The 23472-nt window shown below is 41.4% G+C and overlaps 1 protein-coding gene across 3 annotated transcripts in view; it reads right to left on the bottom strand.

Annotated features, from left to right (window-relative positions):
* LOC126100146 (splicing factor, suppressor of white-apricot homolog) overlaps positions 1 to 23472 on the bottom strand; it is a 161737-nt gene that overhangs the window by 94227 nt on the left and 44038 nt on the right. For all 3 annotated transcript variants that reach the window (XM_049910688.1, XM_049910686.1, XM_049910687.1), the window contains exons 7-8: positions 17891 to 18015; positions 4496 to 4818 (exon numbers count right to left, since the gene is read on the bottom strand). In XM_049910688.1, the coding sequence (XP_049766645.1) occupies positions 4496 to 4818; positions 17891 to 18015 (448 nt within the window). The remainder of the gene's footprint in view (positions 1 to 4495; positions 4819 to 17890; positions 18016 to 23472) is intronic.

Raw genomic sequence — 23472 nt, 5'->3', positions numbered from 1 at the left:
CATTTCTCCTACTCTATCATCGGAATTGGAATCAAAGCTGTTATCACCGTTATTATCGTGATTGTGAGAAATCATTAATTGTTAATTTTTGTTTATAATTCTGCCTACAGTCAGTGCTTATCTAACAAGCTTACCAACATGGTCTACTTTCTTCCTCCATGTATCTACAGCAAGACCTTCACGTAGCAGCCTTTCCACTTCTCTTATTATAAGCGACTTGCTATTAATTTGAATGTAAGACCTGGCATCACACTAAAGCTATTCAATTAGGTTAAAATGGCATTGATAATGTAGTAGACCAATACTGTATGACCTGTTCCCTTGAAATTTCACCTACGACATATGTATGCATCACAGGCGTATTTTGTTTTGCAAGTGGATATAACAGCAGCTTTGTCACACTTATGTCTGCTCTGATGTCTCTCACCTGCAAATACTGCACCATAGTTTCTTTGCGGTCACTAGCTATTGGAGTTTTGTCTAATATCACAGAATGGTAAGGTGCAGTATACATTACAAATACTGTTGCAACACTAAACTGGAGCAACAAATTTTTAAAGTACTGCAGAAATCATTGGTGGTCCCAATCCTCATGATTGTTGCAGGTTTTTCTTGACTGAAAAACTAAAAGTCTTTCAGGCACAAAACCATTTGAAGAACCTGCATGGGCCACAAGTAATCAGAAACATCTTCCTGTTGGCTGACAACTGCTGCTATTCACAGTATCATCTGTACAGCATTAATCCACTGCTTCTACAGCACTGACACAGGTTTCATCTAACCATATAATTGAAAAGCCACGACGACATGAGCTTCTTCAACCAACGGAAGTCCACACTTTTTAACACCATTTCAAGTGACATTTTCCCCACTGAGAAAAGTTTACAATCTTTTAAGGAAATTAGCAACTTTGTTATGTGGGGTATTCTCCCCTGCTATAATATCTGTAAGTGCGCTGATGAATTGCACCAGTTTAGAATGAATCAATATCTGTAACTGGACAAGGCACTTTTTTTTTCTTTTCAGTAGCACTTAAAAAAATACACTGTTTTCTCCACAAGAGCTTTATTCCACACTGTTTGCTTTAGTATCTTGCAAGTCTGGAAGTAGCATCCTTTTCCCCACAACAGTTCTTTGGCCGCGTCCTAGAGTTTTCGAGGTATGCTCACATTTTTTCAGCAAGAATTTACGCATGTCCATTAACAAAAACTAATTCTATTCCTTGCTCGTAAAACTCACACATCATTTGTAGCAATTCCAAAGCCTGACTATTTAACGGCACTCCATGGTGTAATGGATTGTCACTTTGTGAACGTCGTCATTTTGGTGACATCCTTTAAGAAACAGAAACTGTAGTCAAGGTGGTAATGGAATACAACTATACAGAAGCACGCAGTTGTGCAGTAACACACAATGTTTGCACAGAGATCGGCAACATGGTAGTGGTGACACCGGAACCAGCTTTCGTTGCTATGCTGTAATTATAAAATTGGCAAGCTTTCAGAGCCAGTGGCTCCTTCTTCAGGCAGACAGGTTGAAGGGGAAGGAAGAGGGGTGAAGGAAAATGACTGGCGACGTCCAGGAATATAGGCAGATTTCAGAAAGTCACCCAGAACAGTGGTCAGGGGAGATTTACCGTACAAAATGAGAAGGAAAGACTGATTGTTGGGGACTGCAACAGATGAGATTTGAAAATCTGAGAGCTTAAAGGTGGAAGACAGGGTAATATGCAGACAGTGATAACTGCTTAAAAATCAAGCATAAGTTGAGAAAGAAAAGCTAAGTGCACCGTACGTAACAGAGGTGGGAGGGGGGGGGGGGTGAAAAATAGCCAGGAAAGACTAACGAAAGATGTAGAAAACTAAAACGGGATGAAGCAAAGAGTAGTTACAGTGAAGAAGAGCTGAGACAGAAGAAATTAACATAAATTAAGGCCAGGTGGGTGGTGAGAACCAAGGACATGTTTTAGTGCTAGTTCCCATCCGCGGAGTTCTGAGAAACTGATGTCTGGGGGAAGAATCCAGAAAGTACGTGTGATGAAACAGCCATCGAAGTCACGAATGTCATGTTGTAGAGCATGCTCTGCAACAGGATAATGTGAGCTGCCAGTATACTCCCTCTGCCTATGCCCATTCATCCATTCATGACCACCACAAAATTATCGTTTTAGTTTTCTAAATCATTCGCTGTCTTTCCTGGCTATTTTTCACTGCCCTCCCCCACCTCTGTTACGTACAACGCACTTAGCTTTTCACTCTTATTAACCCATGCATGATGTGCAAGCAGAAATCTCTGTCTGCCTATTAGCCTGTCTTCCACCTTTAAGCTCTCAGGTTTTCAAATCTCATCAAATGCAGTCCCCAACAGCCAGTCTTTCCTTCTCATCCCATACGTTAAGTCTCCCCTGACCTGCAGTTCTGGGTGACTTTCTGGAAATCTACCCCTTTTCCTGGACCTTGTAATGGGATATAACCTTTTTTTAGGGAAGTAGCTGATACCACGATTAATCCCAAATCTGGTATAGGTAAACATTCTCGGCTGTTTCACTGAAAGAATTTCATTTGATTTTGCATACAATGTATTATACTTCAGACTAAAATTGTATAAAAAGAAATTAATTTGTTAGTACTCTGTACGTACAGTTAAAATTACTCATTTTAAAAATGTTTGAAATTACTGAAAATCTGGTATAGTTAAAATTCATATTATTAATCGCACAATCTAATGCTAATTATTAAATTTATTTCTGGATTCATTTATAAAATAATGATGTGGCTTAGTGAAAATTCTTCTTTTGTCAAGAAAGTATGTAAACTCTGTTGCTTTGTAAACTCTTTGGAATATTTTGAGTACCACAGAATGTAAGGAGTAATTGGCACACCTCTCATGGAAGCGCACATTTTTTAATTTTGTCTACAACAATGTATTTGATGGTTTTATGAAAATGGAGATTGTGAAGACAGTGTGGTATAGAAGAATGGGACAAAATAAAAAGATATTCATAAAAACAGAAAGAATTCAATTAGTTATTCAGTTCAAGTAAAACCTACAAAATCAAAATTTCAGCTGCATGGATGTACCCCTAGACGCAATAACTACAGCCAACAACAAGAAGAGAAAAAGAATTTTAATAGTGATGTGTAGGAGGGTAAGATTACAACCTCTCCGGTCCTTTTCCTTCACCCTTCTTGCCTCCCCTTCCACCCTTCTGCCTGAAGGAGGAGCCACTGGCTCTGAAAGCTTGCCAATTCTAACCGTCTTTTACGTATGTGTTGTGCCACTCGTTGGTGAGTAGATTTTTTTATCTATCCAACTAAACAATTTTGCCAATAATTGAATGTTTTCATTTGTTTGTCAGTCATACTGTCAATTTTACGGTGCTTGTGGAGAGACCTCGAAGCGACATGTTTCAGCACACTGCACGGAAGCGACAATCTGATAAAGAAACAAAAAAAATCTTGTCTTGTTAGGGAATTACTGTTGCAGGAGCTTGCAGCAACCAGGAGGTGTCATCATATTTGGCCTTTAGGGAATTACTGTTGCAGGAGCTTGCGGCAACCAGGAGGTGGCATCATATTTGGCCTTATTTGGATATTGTTTCAGGTCACTGGAACAATGGTCAGTCAGATTTAATTGTTTCAGCACTGCAGCCTGACTGACGGGTCAGTTGAGATGCAGATCCAGACAATGTTAGTGTGTGTGTGTGTGTGTGTGTGTGTGTGTGTGTGTGTGTGTGAGAGAGAGAGAGAGAGAGAGAGAGAGAGAGAGAGAGAGAGAGAGAGCTAGCTATGTTTTAGTCCTATTTATACGCCCGATAGATCACTCGAAGCATCAACTATATGGTAATTAGTTACTTTTACTTCTTATGTTACTTGTATACCACCCAGGCCTTCCAGTACTTTTTAACAATTCAGTTTTTCTAGTTGCTACCATTAATACAATGAGTTTGCTATCAATGTGACCATTTACAGTTCTGAGCAGCTCAAAATTTAACACTATATGTTACTGTAGAGAAAGTAATCAATCTAAGAACAAAACGTCTTAAACAAAATATCAGAAAACTAATATTTAAATAAGAATATGGCAACCAGAAGAGGAAAGAAATCTATTCATAAGAGAATTTTTGAAATATGCAGCAGCATTTCCGAAAGACCTACAGAGTTTTTCATCACATTATCTTTCCATTACAATATTTTTACCGTAAACCCAAATCAAGTAAAAAGTCACCAACCTTTTATACACTATTCAATGAAACAACAATTACATCGGAATGCGCCAAGCATGCTTTCCACGGCCAAGTTACTTTTCTTCATATAAATTGCGAAATTGCATATGATATCACAACAGAAGCAGTTAATTGGCACAGATTGCTGAAGATACTGTTGGGCAGCACCAACTAATACTTGGAAATTACTGGTGAAGCCATCCTGTCACATGAACTATACTGACAGTAGAGAAATTAATGTCTGCAGTAAAAAGGAGATCTACCAAATACCTTTATCTCTGGCTCAGGGCTATGCTCCTGACGGGGTCCAATTAGAACATCACCTTCCCCTGGTGGAGGTGGCTGGTCATCCTCAATTCCATTGGCTTCCGGTTGAACTGCCATGTCAGTGTCCTGTGTCTCTGCTTCTGGCTTTGACACTGGTTGCAATTCAACAGTAGATACTACAAGTTCTGCCGTGGCTCTGCTTTCTTGAGCAGCCTTTTTCCGCTTTTTCTTTGCAGGTTGCAACAAGTTCAAATGATGAGCTACTTTCGTTTTGTAAAGAGCATGAAGATGATGAGTGTCATCCAGGAAAGCAAAACGTTTATCACCTGTACAGAAATGTTAATGGCTTACAGCAGATGTATACAGAAAGCATTTCTCAACTGTATTTTAACATAAACCCGAGAAAAATTAGAGGCGGTAAATTAAAACTCTGCAGTGATAATTGTAACAATAAATCATATTATTAAAAGTTGAATTACATTGAATTACAGAGATTTAACTTGGTTGAAAGATAACTTCTGGGACTACATCTAAAAACAAGTATTAAATTTTACATGCAACAACACAAAGTTACTCAGATTGCTGACATAAAATGTATCATTGTTGTGTGCTTCAATCATATAAAAAATAAGCTACAAATGAGTTAAAAAGAACAAAATCCGACAGCATTTACGAATTTCTTCTGTGGAATCAAGGACTCCATTCAAAGCTTCTAATCACCTGGAGGCACCCAAGATCATAATCAAATCATATAAAAATGTTCTCAGCAGTAGGCCTAATAATTAACAGATGCTTTTGCTAAATTTAATGTTCTTTATCAATACAAGAGAGGCTGTAAGAGTGAGAGGAACATTGTAACAATTCTTCATTTTTTTTGCTTATCATCTATGGAATCATTGTATCCAAAGAAGAACAGGAGATTCAGGGACTTAATTTTAAGTATAAGATGAAGACAGATAACCCAAACTATGAAGCAATGGTGTAGCACAAATAAAGAAGTTAATAGAGGGTAGGTTACGGTGGGAATTATCACCTTGTGTTACAAAAAGAAAACTATACACAATAGGAAAAGTAAGGAATGATCACGCTTTTCATATATTTTTTTAAAAATCAAAAATAATAATTATATAAAAACTCCAACGACATAAGTAAGGCAATATGGAATGATGTTAGATGGACCCTTGGAACCAGAAATATTAAAGACGGTCCAGGAGATAAATGACACTTTTAACAAGTATTTTTCAGTATTGCTTCCTATCTTCCATCACAAATTACTTCACCTGCACTGTCGTTTCCCATTCAGCTTATAAAATCATGCACATCACTGTTTCTAACACCAGTAACTCTAGAAGAAGTGCTGAAAATTATCAAGGGAAAAATGAACTAATATTTCTCTAGTACTGATGGCAGTCTGCTTTTTAAGACAAAATATTGCTCTAGAGATTCCACTTTGTGATGTATTTTCAGTTATCTACTTACAGGCTGTTTCACAGATGTTTTCAAGATTGTTAAAGTTGTTCTTCTGTTAAAAAAAAAAGGAGGCACAAACACTGTTTACAATTACTGACAAATCTCCATTCTCTCTTATATATTGAAAATGAAACAGTCAGCATTCAATAGTTATTTTTATTTAAAAATAATATGTTTTGCCGTGGTTATGCATCATCAGATTATCTAAAAATGAAAAAGGAGACTAATTAAATAACTACCCTATAAACATTATAAGGCATGAGAGGTGGGGGGAGAGGCATGGGGGAGAGGGAGGGAGGCAATGGAGATGCAGGGAGGCAAGGGTGTGGAGGGAAGGGAGGGGTGGAAGGGGATGGGGAAGGGACAAAGGATAGGGGCAGAGAAGGGCAAAGGTTGGTGAGGTGGGGACATGAGTTGGGGGGTGATGACAGTAGGGGTGGAAACAATTGAGTGGAAGGTGTGGGGACAGTAGATTATTGTGGGCTAAGTCTGACACGAGAATTTGTTGCAAGGAAAACTGCCATCCGCACAATTTAGAAAAGCTGGTGGTCGTGGGAGAGTATCCAGGTGGCCCAAGTTGTGAAGCAGCCAGTGATATGAAGCATTTTATGTTCAGCTGCATGTTATACAATAGGGTGGTCCACATTGCTCTTGGCCACAGTTTGGCAGTGGCTGTTCATCCTGGGTGATAGCAGGCTTGTGTAGTAATACCAATATAAAAAGCTGAGCAATGATTGCAGTAGTGCTGGTACATGACATGACTGCTCCCACAGGTCTCTGAAGGGGTAGGATGAGCCTGCAACAGGACTGGAATACAAAGTGCTGGGTGGGTGGGTTGTCTGACACCTGGGTCCTCCACAGGGATATGATCCATTTCACAAAGGTCTGGGATTGGAAGTGGCACAGGGATGGACTAGGATGTTGTTGAGGTTGGGCGGGCGACAGACCATTGCTTCAGGAGGGTGGGAATTATCTTGGGTATGAAGTCCCTCTTATCAGGACACAATGATAATCAAAACCCTGTCAAAGGATGTGGTTCAGCTGTTACAGTCTGTGGCGCTAAAATGTGACGAGGGGGGTGCTCCTTTGTAGCTGGTTCCTGGGGTGGTGGGATGACAAGGCATGGGAAATGTGTCTGCAGACCAGGTCTGTCAAATAATGTCTGTCTGTGAAGGCCTCTGTGAAACCTTCAGTATATTGGGCAAGGAAGCTTCTGCCAAAGCAGTTATGCCACCCCCAGGTGGCTAGGTTATATGTGAGGGAGTTTTTGGTGTGAAAGGGATGGCAACAGTCGAAATGCAGGTATCGTTGGTGATTCGCGTGTTTACTGTCAACAGAGGTGTGGATGGAGGCATCAGAGAGCACAATGTCAACGTCCTGGGAGACAGCACACTGAGTAAAAAGACCAAGTGAAGTGGATGGGAGAGAAGGTGTTGAAGTTAAAAGGGATTGAGGATAGGAGTCCTGGCACTGAGTCCAGATCGCAAAGATATCATCAATGAACCTCAACCAGATAAGAGATTTGGGGTTTTCGGAGGCTAGGAAGGTTATCTCTATACGGTTCATGAACAGGTTGACATATGAGGATGCCATACGGCTGCCTATGGCTGTGCTGTGGATCTGTTTATACACCTTCCCTTCAAAGAAGTAGTAGGTGTGAGTGAGGACATAGTTACAGTGAACTCTGAATTACCTGCAGCCTATTTCTCCCAATTTCGTAAGCACTAGACTGTGCTGTAAGAGAGGATACTGTAGTTATTTGGTTTCTGTTAGTGTCGAACAATGTCTGAAAAGCAAAAGCATCTTTTCCTGATGATACTGCAGAAACTGCAAATAATACACTAACTTGCAGAAGACATTACTGATATGCGGAATCTGGCACCGATTTAGAATGTGGGTGAAAGTACGACGTGTGATATTCGGAAAAACAAAGACAAAAAAAAATTCAATTTGCTACCAGTTCTGACTCACCTAAAGGTTCCTCAAAGTGGAAGGCTATGAAAATGTCTACATATGCAGAATTGGATGAAACCATGTTGGAATGGTTTCAACAGAAGTGAGCAGTATCTGGCTCCATATGCATCGAACAGGCCCAGTTTTTCTTCAAAACCTTGGGGTTGAAGGAGAATTTAATGCATCTTAGCATTTTCCAGCTGCCTAAGGAGATTTAAACGGCATCATGGTATATGGGTGATTGCTGTACAAGGAGAAAAGTTAAGAGCAAATAATAAGACTGCTGCTGAATTTTGTAATAATTTCCAGGATTTTATTGCACTAGAATATTTAGAACTGGAGCAAATACGCAACACAGACAAAGCTGGGATGTTTTGGAAGAGTGTACCAACAAAGACTTTAGCTTTCGAGACACAGCACAGTAAGCCTGGTGACAAATCAAGTAAGAAAGGACAACTGTTGTGTTGTGCTAATGGCACAGACACATAAAGTTAAGCATGGTGTAACAGATATCGCTAAAGAAACCACACTATTTCAAAGGAAAAGAAATGCACAATTTACCTGTCCATTATTTTCACCAGAAAGGGGCCTGGGAGGACCACACAATTTCAAACAGAGTTCCATATTTGCTTTGTGCCACAAGTGCAAGATCATCACATCCGAAGAAACTTGTTCTGAATTCACGTGACTAGATGATATTTGTAAAATATTTAGGCCCCCTCCCCCACATGTGACAGCCTTAATTCAGCCAATGGATCAGGGTGTCATTGCTGCCGTGAAGAAAATTTATGGAGGACATCTGCTACAAAAACTTACAGATGAGGGCAACAATCTTCAAACATTTTGGAAACAATTGACTATGTCAGATGAGATTTATGAAGTGTCGAAGAAATGGTGTAAGGTAAATCAATCAACAATAGCTAACACATGGAAAAACTAAAAACTGATGAAATCAGCAATACCAATGAAGAAGAAGACTGCTCATCTCCTACATATCGGTTGGCAAAATACTTAACCAAATTATTAGCACCTATAGTCGGCAACTGTAGCCATCATATTAATAACTCAAAAATGTTTGTTGACATCATAAAGCAGATGAGGATAGGTCTGAATCACATCATGATCAGCCTAGATGTGGTCTCTCTGTTTGCAAAGGTACCGGTGGAAGATACCTTAAAACTGTTGGCTGCTCGTTTCTCTCCTGAAATGCTGAAGCTATTTCGACTTGATGACCACCTATTTTTTGTATGGTGGAAAATAATATGAAATGACTGACGGAACAACCATGGGTTCGCCACTGTCACCAGCCATAGCTAACTTTCTCACGGAGGATTTCGAAGAACGAGCATTGAACAGTGCTCCCTTACGTCCATCCTGCTTCTTCAGGTATGTTGTCGATACATTTTTAATCTGTCCACATGGCAATGGGGCACTGCAGCAGTTTGTTGATTGTTTTAATGGTATACCCCAGAACATAAAATTTACAGTGGAGATGGAGAAGGATGGGAAGTTACCCTTCTTAGCTGTGCTGGTGGGAAAAAATCAGATGGATGTCTCGGGCATTCTGTGTACAGAAAACCGACGCATACAGATTTATATCTAAATGCACATAGTTTTCACCACCACCCAGCTCAGAAGAGAGCTATGCTGGATACCTTGGTACACAGAGCAAGGACTATTTCGAGGAAGGATTATCTCGGCTCCAAGATTAACCATATGACGACGGTATTCACAAAAAATGGATATTCTGATTGTGATATCAGATCTACTCTAGCGAAGAAACCTAGGGAGGATGCTGTTTGAACAAATCAAGAGGATCAACACATCGCGCAGCTACCATTCTGTGGTGCAACGACCAGCAAGATCGGTAGAGTCCTGAGCCGGCAGGGAATCAGACCAGTCTTGCGGCCACCCAGGAAGATTAAGGAAATGTTGCGACCCCTGAAAGATAATCTCGGCCTGAGAGTACCGGGAATTTACAGTACTCCTTGCGAGTGTGGCAAAAATTATATGGGCCAGTCTATAAAAACTGTTGCCAATCGCTGTGTGGAACATCAGTGTCACCTGAAATACAGGTATCTAGAAACACCAGCAGTGGCTGAGCACAGTTTGTTAAATAAACATAAGATTCTATTCGATGAAACATGAATACTTGCTCACTCTTCAAACTATTGGGCCTCTGTCATCAGGGAAGCAGTTGAAATTAGATTCTGTGAAAATAGTTTCAACAGAGACTCCGGATATGCACTCAGCAAAGCAAGGAAGAGCGCAGTTAATAAAGAAAGAGCACAGGAGACTTCTTACATTCCTCGCAGTTCTCCGCCTGTTGCGATGGATGGTGCTGCAAGCAACGCTGGATAAAGCGCGCAAACAAAATCTATGGACATAGAGGCCGCCACCTCCATACACGCAGTTTTCACCGTGACGTCTTCCAGCCAATGAGAAGCCATCCACTGCTTATAAAAGCGGAAGCCTCACCGGTCCTAGACAGTCAGTTTTACCCCTGAAGAAGATGACAGAGGTAGTCACCGAAAGCTCAGGATTTTATCTAAATTTCACGCGGTAAGTAAACCGAGAACTTTTTATGCAAGGACTCCATCGCGAAAGACTTCGTAGTAAAGTGCGTAAAAACATTCAAAAACCATGGGAAAAACAAGGATGTCGAGATTCACAATATTGTGTACCACAAGTAGATGGGGAAAAATAAACACGAAAATATGCAAGGACGGGTGAGAAAATGTGAGCACTACGAATAATTAAAATCATCAGAGGGAAGAATTTAGGGGATGAGAATCTGCACCAACAATCTGCACAGTCACACAGCCGTGTGTTGTGCGAGGACAAGACCAGTGATACAGTGTGATCAGATGTCAGAGCACTGTGCTTTGGAATGTGATGAAAAAAACAAAGGAAAGTAGAGAAAAAAACAGACACTGTGTAAAGTAATGCTTTAGAGAGTAGTGCAAACAAGAACATAACAGGGTTGAGAGATGGAAGAAAAGTCATTAAACAAAATCAAAAATTGAGCAGTTCAGGTTGGACTATCAGCAACTTTGGAAAGGATAGACTGTTACTCACCAATGAGTTGCAGACGGGCACAATGAAAAGACATACAAATTAAGCTTTTAGCCAAAGTCTTCATCACAAAAGACAAATATACACGAAATCACACAAGCAAGCCTAACCTAGTCACCAGGGGACAGCACATCTGCAGTGACAGCAGCTACTTTGCCCAGTAAGCTGAATGTCTCACAAAGGCCTTCAAAGACATGAATTTGTCCTCAGACCTAGTCCACAAGCAAGGTTTCCTGTGTCATATCCCCACACACATGAAGTTCTCCTACCACCCCCAAGAACCAGCTACAAAGGAGCACCTCCAGCACTAAAATCCACCCCAGACTGCAACAATTGAACCACATCCTTTCTCAGGCCTTTGATTATCTATCACCATGCCCTGATATGAGGGGCATCCTATCCCAAAATACTTCCCACCCCTCCTAAAGTGCCCCGACGAGAGGGATATCCTGCCCACAATCCTTCTCACCCCTCCTAAAGCAGTGTTCTGTCACCCACTTGACTTGCACAACATCCCCACCCATCCCTACAGCGCTCTCAGTCCCAACTCTTTGTCACAGGGGTAGACCCAGGTGCAAGACCTGCCCTTCCACCCACCCAGCACTTCCTATTCTAGTCCTGTTACAGGCTTACCCTACCCCATCAAAGGCTGGGCCACCTGTGAAAGCATCCATGTCATGTACCAGCACTGCTGCAACCATGCTCAGCATTTTATAGCAATACGATTATCAACTAGCTATCCACCAGGACGAATGAACATCACCAAACAATGGCAAAGAGCGAAGTGGACCTCCCTATTGCACAACATGCAGCTGAACATAACGTTTGATTTCAATAGCTGCTTCACAACCCAGGCTGTCTGGATCCTCCTCTCCCCCACCAGCTTTTCTGAACCATGCAGATGTGAATTATCCTTACAACACGCCCTCCACTCCCGAAATCAACCCAGCCTCAATCTGCAACAACCTACTATCCCCACAACCCCCACCTAACTGTTTCCGCCCCTCTGTCCTTTCACCTCCTCCCAACCCAAGTCCCCATCCCCATTATGCACTGCTTCTGCCAATGCACTCACCAACGTTCTCCTCTTCTCTACTCCTATCCTTTCCCCTACCTTATTTCCTTTCCGTCCCTCCACCAGAGTCTCCAAACACTGCACTGGGTAGCCTTTTCTTCCACCTACAGTCCCTGCATGCTCCACCAGGCAGCACTGCTTCCTCTTCCCCCTTCCGTACCCTGCTGTCCCTCCCCCTTCCGTACCCTGCTGTCCTTCCCCCTTCCCCACTCCTTTACAGATTGTTGCTACTGTTCAACGCATATGTTTAATAATTTTATTCAATCATAATAACACAGTATTACCAGTTTTGGGCTGTTATGGCCATTTTTGAAGCGGAACTTTGACGCATTTGGATATATTGCAATGTGAGAATTAGGGCACTACAGTCACATCGGAAAATAACTTTTTTCCACCATACATTAAGTCAGTATTTACAATCACAAAATATCGACCAAAATGTCAAAAACAATGGCTGTATGAAGAACATGCTGATGAAGGCCAAAACAGGAATACATAAAATATGATGGAGTACGGAAATTGGTTTTAAACATTTGTGTTAAACTATACCAGTAAGCAGATATAATGGTGATTATATATATATGGTTATAATAGAGGGAAACATTCCACGTAGGAAAAATATATCTAAAAACAAAGATGATGTGACTTACCAAATGAAACTGCTGGCAGGTCGACAGACACACAAACGAACACAAACATACACACAAAATTCAAGCTTTCGCAACAAACTGTTGCCTCATCAGGAAAGAGGGAAGGAGAGGGAAAGACGAAAGGATGTGGGTTTTAAGGGAGAGGGTAAGGAGTCATTCCAGTCCCGGGAGTGGAAAGACTTACCTTAGGGGGAAAAAAGGACGGGTATACACTCGCACACACACACATATCCATCCACACATATACAGACACAAGCAGACATATTTAAATATGTCCGCTCCCGGGATTGGAATGACTCCTTACCCTCTCCCTTAAAACCCATATCCTTTTATCTTTCCCTCTCCTTCCCTCTTTCCTGATGAGGCAACCGTTGGTTGCGAAAGCTAGAATTTTGTGTGTATGTTTGTGTGTCTATCGACCTGCCAGCGCTTTTGTTTGGTAAGTCTCATCATCTTTCTTTTTAAATATATTTTTCCCTCGTGGAATGTTTCCCTCTATTATATTCATATCATTAATTTGAACCCAACAATCACGTTTGTTATTGTTATTGTCACTGTTACATTTCGTAGTCTTTTCTGTCGTCTTATTTCCTCCTTCTGTTTTTGCCAGCAGTTTTGCTTTCTATTCACCTTCTCCTTTTTTACCATAATCCAGTATACAATTTTATCCCGCCGATATATACTCAATAATACGTAATAATACGTAACCCACTTCCAAACCATAACCAAAAACTTTTTTTCCGCTTTCAACACTACCGCTGCTATAAAATCCACCGTTTCCAGTTCACAAACAGTTCCTTTCAGCTATTAAACAACCTTTTCGGCTAGTTTTAATATCTTTTGCTTTATTTCCATTTCCGTTTTTCTCACATCACCGATCATTTTTAGCCGCTTCCCACAGGTTTTAACGTCGTTATTTCTTCATCAGACAATTGTTAGCTTCATTTCCATAATCTGCCACCACCAAACCACCCCTTTTAATACATCCTCACGTAGTTTTTTCAAAATTTTCGCGTATTTCTCCACCCTTTAACGTGTTTTGGCGGCAACACAACCACCTAACCTTTATGCACATCATTATCTACCTACACAAGTTCACCACAGGTTCAACATAGCCCAGCTCTAACCAACCCTTTTTCGCCTTTTTTCACACCAGATCTCCATTTGCTTTCTAGTTTTACCTTTATCTCTCCCCATATATTTTTATATTTATTTTCATTTTCATTGCAGCCTCGTGTTCCACTTTCCACCTTCTAGTACCATGTCACCCTCACAACACCTCCACAACGACCCCATTAAGTTTTATTTACATTCCCTCCGCAAACATGCCTTCGCCCTAGCCAGATTACACTCCCATATTTTATTTTCTCAGGCTTGTCTGACATTTGGCATCACCCCCAAAGGCCCCACACTTAAAGTTCCCATCTCTGGCTGCAACCCTTCTTTCCATCAGTCCCTATACCAGTTCCAAACTGAACAATTCATTGCCCTCACCCACCTAATCCTTCACCACACATCCACTCAGCCAATTAACACACCCATCAACTCCTATCCCTAATAAAAGTCCTCAGTCTTTCCTCTCCCACATCCACACCGGTTGTTCAGAGCATCCTCCTACAGGCCAACCGCAAATTAGAACAGCATGCCACCCTCCACCTTAAAAAACTATCCAATCTCCTGGTTTCCCACCTCTGGAAAGGCAACTCACTCACCCTTCACAACCTTTCCAGCAAACCTCAACCTCCTCTCATTGCACACAAACCCAGTCTCTCCCATCTACTCAATCTCCCACTTCCAGCTCCACTCCCTCCAAAACCTCAAAATTCCAATCAACACAATCTGGAACCACAACACCCCAATTCAGTAGTTAACCTTTCCTCCAAACCTCTCTCCCAATCCGAAACCTCTGTCCTATCCAAAGGCCTCACCTTCAGCCCCACTCCCAGATTTAACCAAACAGCCCTTGTCAAAGATTTACTGTCCTACACTCGTACTCTCTGCTGGAAATATCACTTTGTCACGAAGAAAAATGATCCTAATCCTACTCCTAATGATCCAACTCCCCAAGATACTATCCAAATTGAACCATGCCTGGAACAGTTCCGTCCTCCGTCACAGCGGGACCCACCTCCTCTTCCTCAAAATCACCCTCTCCAAACCTTCCAGGAATTTCTGACTTCCAGCCTTGCCTCTCAATCCTTCTTAAAAAACCTTAATCCTACTCCCAACATCACCACTGCTGAAGCCCAGGCTATCCGTGATCTGAAGGCTGACCAATCCATCGTCATTCTTCCGGCGGACAAGGGTTCCACGACTGTGGTACTTGATCGTCGGGAGTATGTGGCTGAGGGACTGCGTCAGCTTTCAGACCACACTACTTACAAAGTTTGCCAAGGTAATCCCATTCCTGTTGTCCAGGCGGAGCTTCAAGGAATCCTCAGAACCTTAGGCCCCCTACAAAACCTTTCACCTGACTCCATCAACCTCCTGACCCCACCAACACCCCGCACCCCTACCTTCTACCTTCTTCCCAAAATTCACAAACCCAATCATCCCGGCCATCCCATTGTAGCTGGTTACCAAGCCCCCACAGAACGCATCTCTGCCTACGTAGATCAACACCTTCAACCCATTACATGCAGTCTCCCATCCTTCATCAAAGACACCAACCACTTTCTCGAACGCCTGGAATCCCTACCCAGTCTGTTACCCCCGGAAACCATTCTTGTAACCATTGATGCCACTTCCTTATACACAAATATTCCGCATGTCCAGGGCCTTGCTGCGATGGAGCACTTCCTTTCACGCCGATCACCTGCCACCCTACCTAAAACCTCTTTCCTCATTACCTAGCCAGCTTCATCCTGACCCACAACTTCTTCACTTTTGAAGGCCAGACATACCAACAATTAAAGGGAACAGCCATGGGTACCAGGATGGCCCCCTCGTACGCCAACCTATTCATGGGTCGCTTAGAGGAAGCCTTCTTGGTTACCCAGGCCTGCCAACCCAAAGTTTGGTACAGATTTATTGATGACATTTTCATGATCTGGACTCACAGTGAAGAAGAACTCCAGAATTTCCTCTCCAACCTCAACTCCTTTGGTTCCATCAGATTCACCTGGTCCTACTCTAAATCCCATGCCACTTTCCTTGACGTTGACCTCCACCTGTCCAATGGCCAGCTTCACACGTCCATCCACATCAAACCCACCAACAAGCAACAGTACCTCCATTATGACAGCTGCCACCCATTCCACATCAAACGGTCCCTTCCCTACAGCCTAGGTCTTCGTGGCAAACGAATCTGCTCCAGTCCGGAATCCTTGAACCATTACACCAACAACCTGAAAACAGCTTTTGCATCCCGTAACTACCCTCCTGACCTGGTACAGAAGCAAATAACCAGAGCCACTTCCTCATCTCCTCAAACACGGAACCTTCCACAGAAGAACCCCGAAAGTGCCCCACTTGTGAAAGGATACTTTCCGGGACTGGATCAGATTCTGAATGTGGCTCTCCAGCAGGGATACGACTTCCTCAAATCCTGCCCTGAAATGAGATCCATCCTACATGAAAACCTCCCCACTCCACCAAGAGTGTCTTTCCGCCGTCCACCTAACCTTCGTAACCTCTTAGTTCATCCCTATGAAATCCCCAAACCACCTTCCCTACCCTCTGGCTCCTACCCCTGTAACTGCCCCCGTTGTAAAACCTGTCCCATGCACCCTCCCACCACCACCTATTCCAGTCCTGTAACCCGGAAGGTGTACACGATCAAAGGCAGAGCCACGTGTGAAAGCACCCACGTGATTTACCAACTGACCTGCCTACACAGTGAAGCGTTCTATGTGGGAATGACCAGCAACAAACTGTCCATTTGCATGAATGGACACAGGCAGACAGTGTTTGTTGGTAATGAGGATCACCCTGTAGCTAAACATGCCTTGGTGCACGCCCAGCACATCTTGGCACAGTGTTACACCGTCCGGATTATCTGGATACTTCCCACTAACACCAACCTGTCCGAACTCTGGAGATGAGAACTTGCTCTTCAATATATCCTCTCTTCCCGTTATCCACCAGGCCTCAATCTCCGTTAATTTCAATTTGCCGCCACTCATACCTCACCTGTCATTCAACAGCATCTTTGCCTCTGCACTTCTGCCTCGATTGACATCTCTGCCCAAACTCTTTGTCTTTTAATATGTCTGCTTGTGTCTGTATATGCGTGGATGGATATGTGTGTGTGTGCGCGAGTGTATACCTGTCCCTTTTTCCCCCTAAGGTAAGTCTTTCCGCTCCCGGGACTGGAATGACTCCTTACCCTCTCCCTTAAAACCCACACCCTTTCGTCTTTCCCTCTCCTTCCCTCTTTCCTGATGAGGCAACAGTTTGTTGCGAAAGCTTGAATTTTGTGTGTATGTTTGTGTTCGTTTGTGTGTCTGTCGACCTGCCAGCACTTTCATTTGGTAAGTCACATCATCTTTGTAAAAGAAAGATGATTAGACTTACCAAACAAAAGCGCTGGCAGGTCGATAGACACACAAACATACACAAACATACACACAAAATTCTAGCTTTCGCAACAAACTGTTGCCTCGCCAGGAAAGAGGGAAGGAGAGGGAAAGACGAAAGGATTTGGGTTTTAAGGGAGAGGGTAAGGAGTCATTCCAATCTCGGGAGCGGAAAGACTTGCCATATGGGGAAAAAAGGACAGCAAGGTAAGAGAATCCTAGAAATCTAGGAGATGAGACTTTCATGTCTTCCACTGGAGTAAGTCAAAGAATGAAAATTGGATATTAATACAGATAAATTAATGAAAATTGACAAAGTGGTTGCGGTTTTCCCAAAAGCAACAGCTCTGATATTTTGAAACTGTGGAACAAAGTGAGCTCTTCTGAATTGATTTTAGCATCTGAATGGAAGATGAGATATGGGCTACTCTCACGCAAGCAGTACTCAAGAGCTCCGTAAGTTTTACAGTAAGATTGCACCCAGCCTCATATGGAATTAAGAACAAGAAATTTTGAGCATGTGTGTTATTTTCAGGCAGCCACATCTTAAATTATCAATCCTTGCTTTATTTTGTTTCCCGAGTAATATTTTGTATATATCATGGGAAGAAAAAATCTATGATGTTTCCTAAGAGTACTTAATATAAGCATTACTTACATTTACTGCGAACAATGTCTTCAAATGCTCTTCCGTTCTTGGCCACATACGAAGCCATTTTATCAATAATCAGCACCATCTCCTGACTAGGTTCTGGTGGAATGGCCGCATGATGATGAACTGAACTGTGGACATCCAAACAAGACAGGTGAGAGATATCCAAATGACAAGCTGGTGTTCTCTAAATAAAACAATGAGCAGAGAATGAATCACTGAATTTGGGTTAGTACATAATGAAGTTCTGTACACGAAGGTCACTTACATGTCAAAATAACTTCTCTCTTGTGCACTCTGACCACACAAAAGTACTCCAGAGACAAACTGTACTGGAGCTTTAAAACCATTTTATTAATAAATAGGCTAATTGGTAAATATACCTAACAGTGTTATCTATAATGACAAAAAATTTACTCCAAGCAATGCCGTGAAATGTTATAGGACACAAAGTAAATATTTTTTTAGTGACTGTCAGTGGTATTTGTGTTCAAAAGTATTCTTGGTTTATCACAGTCATGGTTTATTATTGAAGCAATAGACAAAATCAAGAAACCAACTGGTATCACATGGGACAGGGACTTTGTACATAAAATTTTATTCACATACAAACCTTCATCACTGAAGAATAAATAAATCTGCAAAATTTTTATTGTACTTACAACAAATTGTCATCAGGTCAAAGCTTCAACTGTGTAAGTTCATGACTAAAAGGACCTGGCACAGGCCCAAATGACTATCAAATGTACAGACTCTGAAAAAATCAAACAGCATTACAAGGCAATAACAAATATAACTTCAAAGTAACCTTAACTGTGTTACCCATTTGTATGAATACAAGTATTTAAATTCAGAAGAAACTGCAGGATACGCAAAGGAGTTAAATGACGAAGACAGAGATAAACACATAGCATGAAAATACCATTATGCACTAATCTTTACCAATTTTTCTCATTGCTATTACAGAAGCAGTCTCTGAAGTAAACTTCTAAAAATTATCAGCAAAATGAAACAAGTGTTTTAACCTATAAAACTACAAGTGAGTGATCACACTTACATTAGAAATTGCAACTCATTATCAATGTTTAATAACTGTTAGTAACAGTGCTACTACATATCTTTCTATAAGAAATTGATTCACTTTTAATATCACATGTCTAAAATTTTCCATCTGGCCAGTTAGGTTAAATATTTATCTTCAGTCACATCTGAGTAACAGAATTCACTGACCAATGGTACCATGACAGTAAAATCATTATAAGTAAGCAATCAGAAAGCTATTAAGGGACACTAGATAACATATGATTTTAAAAAAAGTTATGTATGCTACCGCACTCAGTTAACATAGAATGTGAAACAGATTTCAAATTACCTGGGCAGTCAACATGAAACAACCATCTCATAGAAAGAAAACGGTGCATCTAAATCGATGAAGTTTGGGAATAGAATATACCTTTCAAACATATGTTCCAAGCTGAACTGTGAACGATGGGAAAGAACTGCAATGGTTTGACTGCCACATTAGAAAGCTAATGTAAAAGCAAAGATTTAAATGCAACAAAAAAAGTTTAGACAATCAGAAACTGAATGAAGCCAAAAAAAGGTTCAGGAGACCTGTGTGTGAAGCAAAAATTTTGGTCTCACATTAAATCAGTGAACAGACAAAGCCATCTGGCCAGACTCTCAATGACCATTAGGGTATCAAACTAGGAACTGATGAAGAAAATGTTGAAATATAAGCGGCAGTCAAATGAAAGAGGGGCGGATGAAAAGAGGTAGGTAAACTGTTTATTATTTCAAAAGTAATCAACATAAATTTTAATATATTTATTCCACTGTGAGACAAGATGGCAAAATCCTTCAAGGGGTAATAGTTGTGGTTTTCTACAGAACTTTGATTGTACCCAAACATGCACCTCTTCATCTGAAGCAAACTGACAGCAACAAATGTTTTTATTCAGGACTTCAAAAATATGGAAATAGCATAATGAGTGACTGTATGGAGGACGTGTAAGGGCTTCCCAGCAAAACATCTGCAGCTCACTTGAAGCATCCTTGGCAACATGTGGACAGGTCCACACACATCAGAAGTTTTGCTGGGAAAACCTCCATACTTACTGTCAAATTTCTGTAACTGTACTTTCCAAACAGTGTCAACTAATACAAAGCCGCCTCCTTCATATATCTTGTGGAAATACCACAAAGGTGGAATTGGAAAGATTTGAGCACACATGGGGCTTCCCAACAATTTTTTTTCATTCGCAACTGAAAGAGGAAAAGGGAAAGTGTCAGAGGTACACCAAGTACCTTCCACTACACACTATTAAGATGGTATGCAGAGCATAGCTGTAGCTATTGTCAGATGCAGATAAGAATCTGCAGATCATGAAGCAAGTTCAAAACATAGATTAAATACAGAGAACACATACAACAGACATGGAACACCACTGACTTGTTTTGCAGGAATTATTATATATGACAAAATGAAACAAGAAATGTATTCCCTGAAATATCACATGACTGAACAGTAGAAGTAAAGTGAAAGAACCACAGTTTCTTGTAATTTTACAGACCTTGACCCCTCAAGCCAGGGACTCCAGTATGTCCTCACAATCCTTAAGTGACTGCACTGACAGCACATCAACCACGTACTTGCCAGCTACAGTCATGTAGATAAAATAGTAATGCTGCTGCTCTCTATTGGTAACAGCCAATACTACTTCATCAACTAAGTGTAGGGATATCTGTGCTTATACACATTAACAGCTTGTCAGAAAGAGAGCAAGTTGGAAGAAATCAGGAACTACAAACTATCCTTAGGCAAGGAAAAAATGTATAAAGTTATATGTGAAACTATTTGGAAGGCTACTAAAATTTTGGTGCACAAGATATTTATTTTTTTAGCAAGCCACTAAAAAGGCAAAGATGCATACACAAACTTCAGGCTGTGTTTCAGAGCAAAACTGCTGGAATATCACTGAAAAATACTGCGGGTTGGACTGTTTCTAAGATTGCTTCTAAATATAGCTTACATTTCAGCTGGTGGACTCGTCCGTGGCGAGTTTTATCAGGTGGAATGGATAGAGGGAGAGAGAGGCAGGAGGCAAGGAGAGGATTGGGAGTGGGTGGCTAGTGGCTTAAAGGGAGGCAGCCAGCTGTAGATTGAAGGGATGGTAGGTACAGGGGATAGGCATGTGACACACTGTTGTCTGAGCCAATGGGGACCAGCGCGCGCAAATGTAATGTGGCAGGACAGAACAAGGAAATATCTTAGTTGGAGCACATACGGACAGTGGGTTACCTGATGCTGAGGCCAGGACATTTACGAAAACAATGTGTTGCAAGGGCAAACTCCCATCTGTGTAGTTCAAATATGCTGATGGTGGAGGGAAGTATCCAACGGCCCCAATTGTTAGTCCGTATTTTAAATTGAGCATATTGTGCTCATCTGCATGTTGTACTACCAGGTGGTCAACTTAGTTTTTGGCAACAATTCAATGGTAGCCAAGAACACTTGCTCCGACAACTATGTATCACACCCTTAGTCTATGTACCTGCCATCCCTCCCTCCCACATTCCTAGCCGCCAAACCAGCTGCCTTCCTCTGAGCCATTAGCCACCCAACCACCCCCAATCCTTCTCTCTGCCTCCTGCCTCTCTCCCTCTACCCACCCCACCTGATACAACCCCAAAACAACCTACCGTATTTACTCGAATCTAAGCCACACTTTTTTTCCGGTTTTTGTAATCCAAAAAACCGCCTGCGGCTTAGAATCGAGTGCAAAGTAACCGGAAGTTCTGTAAAATGCTGATAGGTGCCACCACAATTAACTTCTGCCGTCGAATATATGTAGCGCTACAGAGGCATGCTTTGCAGGCAGAAAGATAAATACTGGCGCCAAAACCTCTGCGTCAGTAAATAAATTAAGGTGGAAGATGAGATTTTTTTTCTCCGCCCCGAGTTTCGACCACTGCACTTTCATACATTATCCAAAGAAGTAAATACAAATTCCGTATTGTTCATCTTCGAATGTAGCAGTCTTTCAATGTACTACGAAAATCCGAATGGCAAGACTGTTTGGGATGTTTGTCAATATGGCCAACTCTACGTTTAGAATTTTTTCCTACTTGTGACAAGAGATGGTTGCTAATACGAACTTTTATGAATTGTGAATCACATGCAGTATTCTCTTCGCCATCAGAATAATACGAATATAAACATTTTGCCACGTATTCTTTCGTGTTTGCTGCTATCTCATTTAAATCCTGTCTGTCTAATAAACTACGAAACTAGAGTGAGACAACAGCAAATGCGGAAGAATATAAATATCATGCCATGTTTATATTTGTATTATTCTTATGCCGAATAGTGATACAGTCAGATATGAAGCACGACAACTGACTAGATTTTTAAATCTAAGATGACTAATTTCTGTGCAGAATGTAATGTACTAAAGAGGCGCCTGCAAAGATTTTAAAATGAAGAAAAATTTCTGCTAAACTCTCCTTCACATCTTCTATCACACACAGTCTTATTATTTGGTTCTTGTTGATTATCATCAAAGAAAGCAGCAGTGTAAGTAACAACAAATAACAGTCTCTTGCCATTGTTTCGCTAATGAGACGATTCCTCCTCCTCCCCCCCCCCCTCTCTTTTTTCTTTTTTAAAAAAATTGGAAGCGGCGGCAGCGCGCACAAAAGCGAGACATGCGAGAGCGGCAACAGGTCATAAACACTCATATCAAAATACGACAAACAATGTATGACACAGTCCAATAATGCATTTTCAGCTTAGAGTGACGTAAACCTCTCTAACAAAGAGAATGGCACTTATCAGATCAAAGAAAAATAAGCAATCAATTCAAACCAGACGAAGCACGTGAAAAAGGAAGGGTACCCGTATAAATCTGGACGGAGCGCCTGACACACAGCAATGGCTACCTGGTAAAGCTTAACTGCTAAGCTTATGACTCGAACCAAACTACTGTAGCTGTATCGTCATTCATTCAACCTAAATTGTGTCTCATATTACAATGGACCAACTTTGTTTCGATTTGGAGGTGCGGCCTAAAACTTTTCTCTCCCCTTGAATTTCGAGTCTCAAATTTCAGGTGCGGCTTAGATTCGGGAATTTTTTTTTTTTTCCCCTTGATTTCGAGTCTTATTTTTCAGGTGCGGCTTAGATTCGAGTGCGGCTTAGATTCGAGTAAATACGGTAGACCACTTACTAAAAATGCAGTACTGTTTGTCCAGCCAGCCCCATGTAGGACTATTAAACAATGGAAAATTCAGGATGGAATAATGATAGTATTATGAAAAGGATAGATTACTACTCACCACATAATAGAGATGCTGAGATGCAGACAGGCACAACAGAACAAAAAGACTGTCAAACAAGTCAGCTTACAGCCAAAAAGGACATCTTCGGAATTGGACACACACACACACACACACACACACACACACACACACACAAATGCAACTCTCACTCTCATGATCACAGTCCCTGGCTGCGACGGCCTTGGCAGCCAGGGTTGCGTCTGCATTTGTGTGTGTGTGTGTGTGTGGTGTTGTATATTTCGGATGAG

Source organism: Schistocerca cancellata, chromosome 9, assembly GCF_023864275.1.
Source record: "Schistocerca cancellata isolate TAMUIC-IGC-003103 chromosome 9, iqSchCanc2.1, whole genome shotgun sequence".
NCBI lineage: Eukaryota > Metazoa > Arthropoda > Insecta > Orthoptera > Acrididae > Schistocerca > Schistocerca cancellata.
This window is presented reverse-complemented; position numbering and strand designations above follow the sequence as displayed.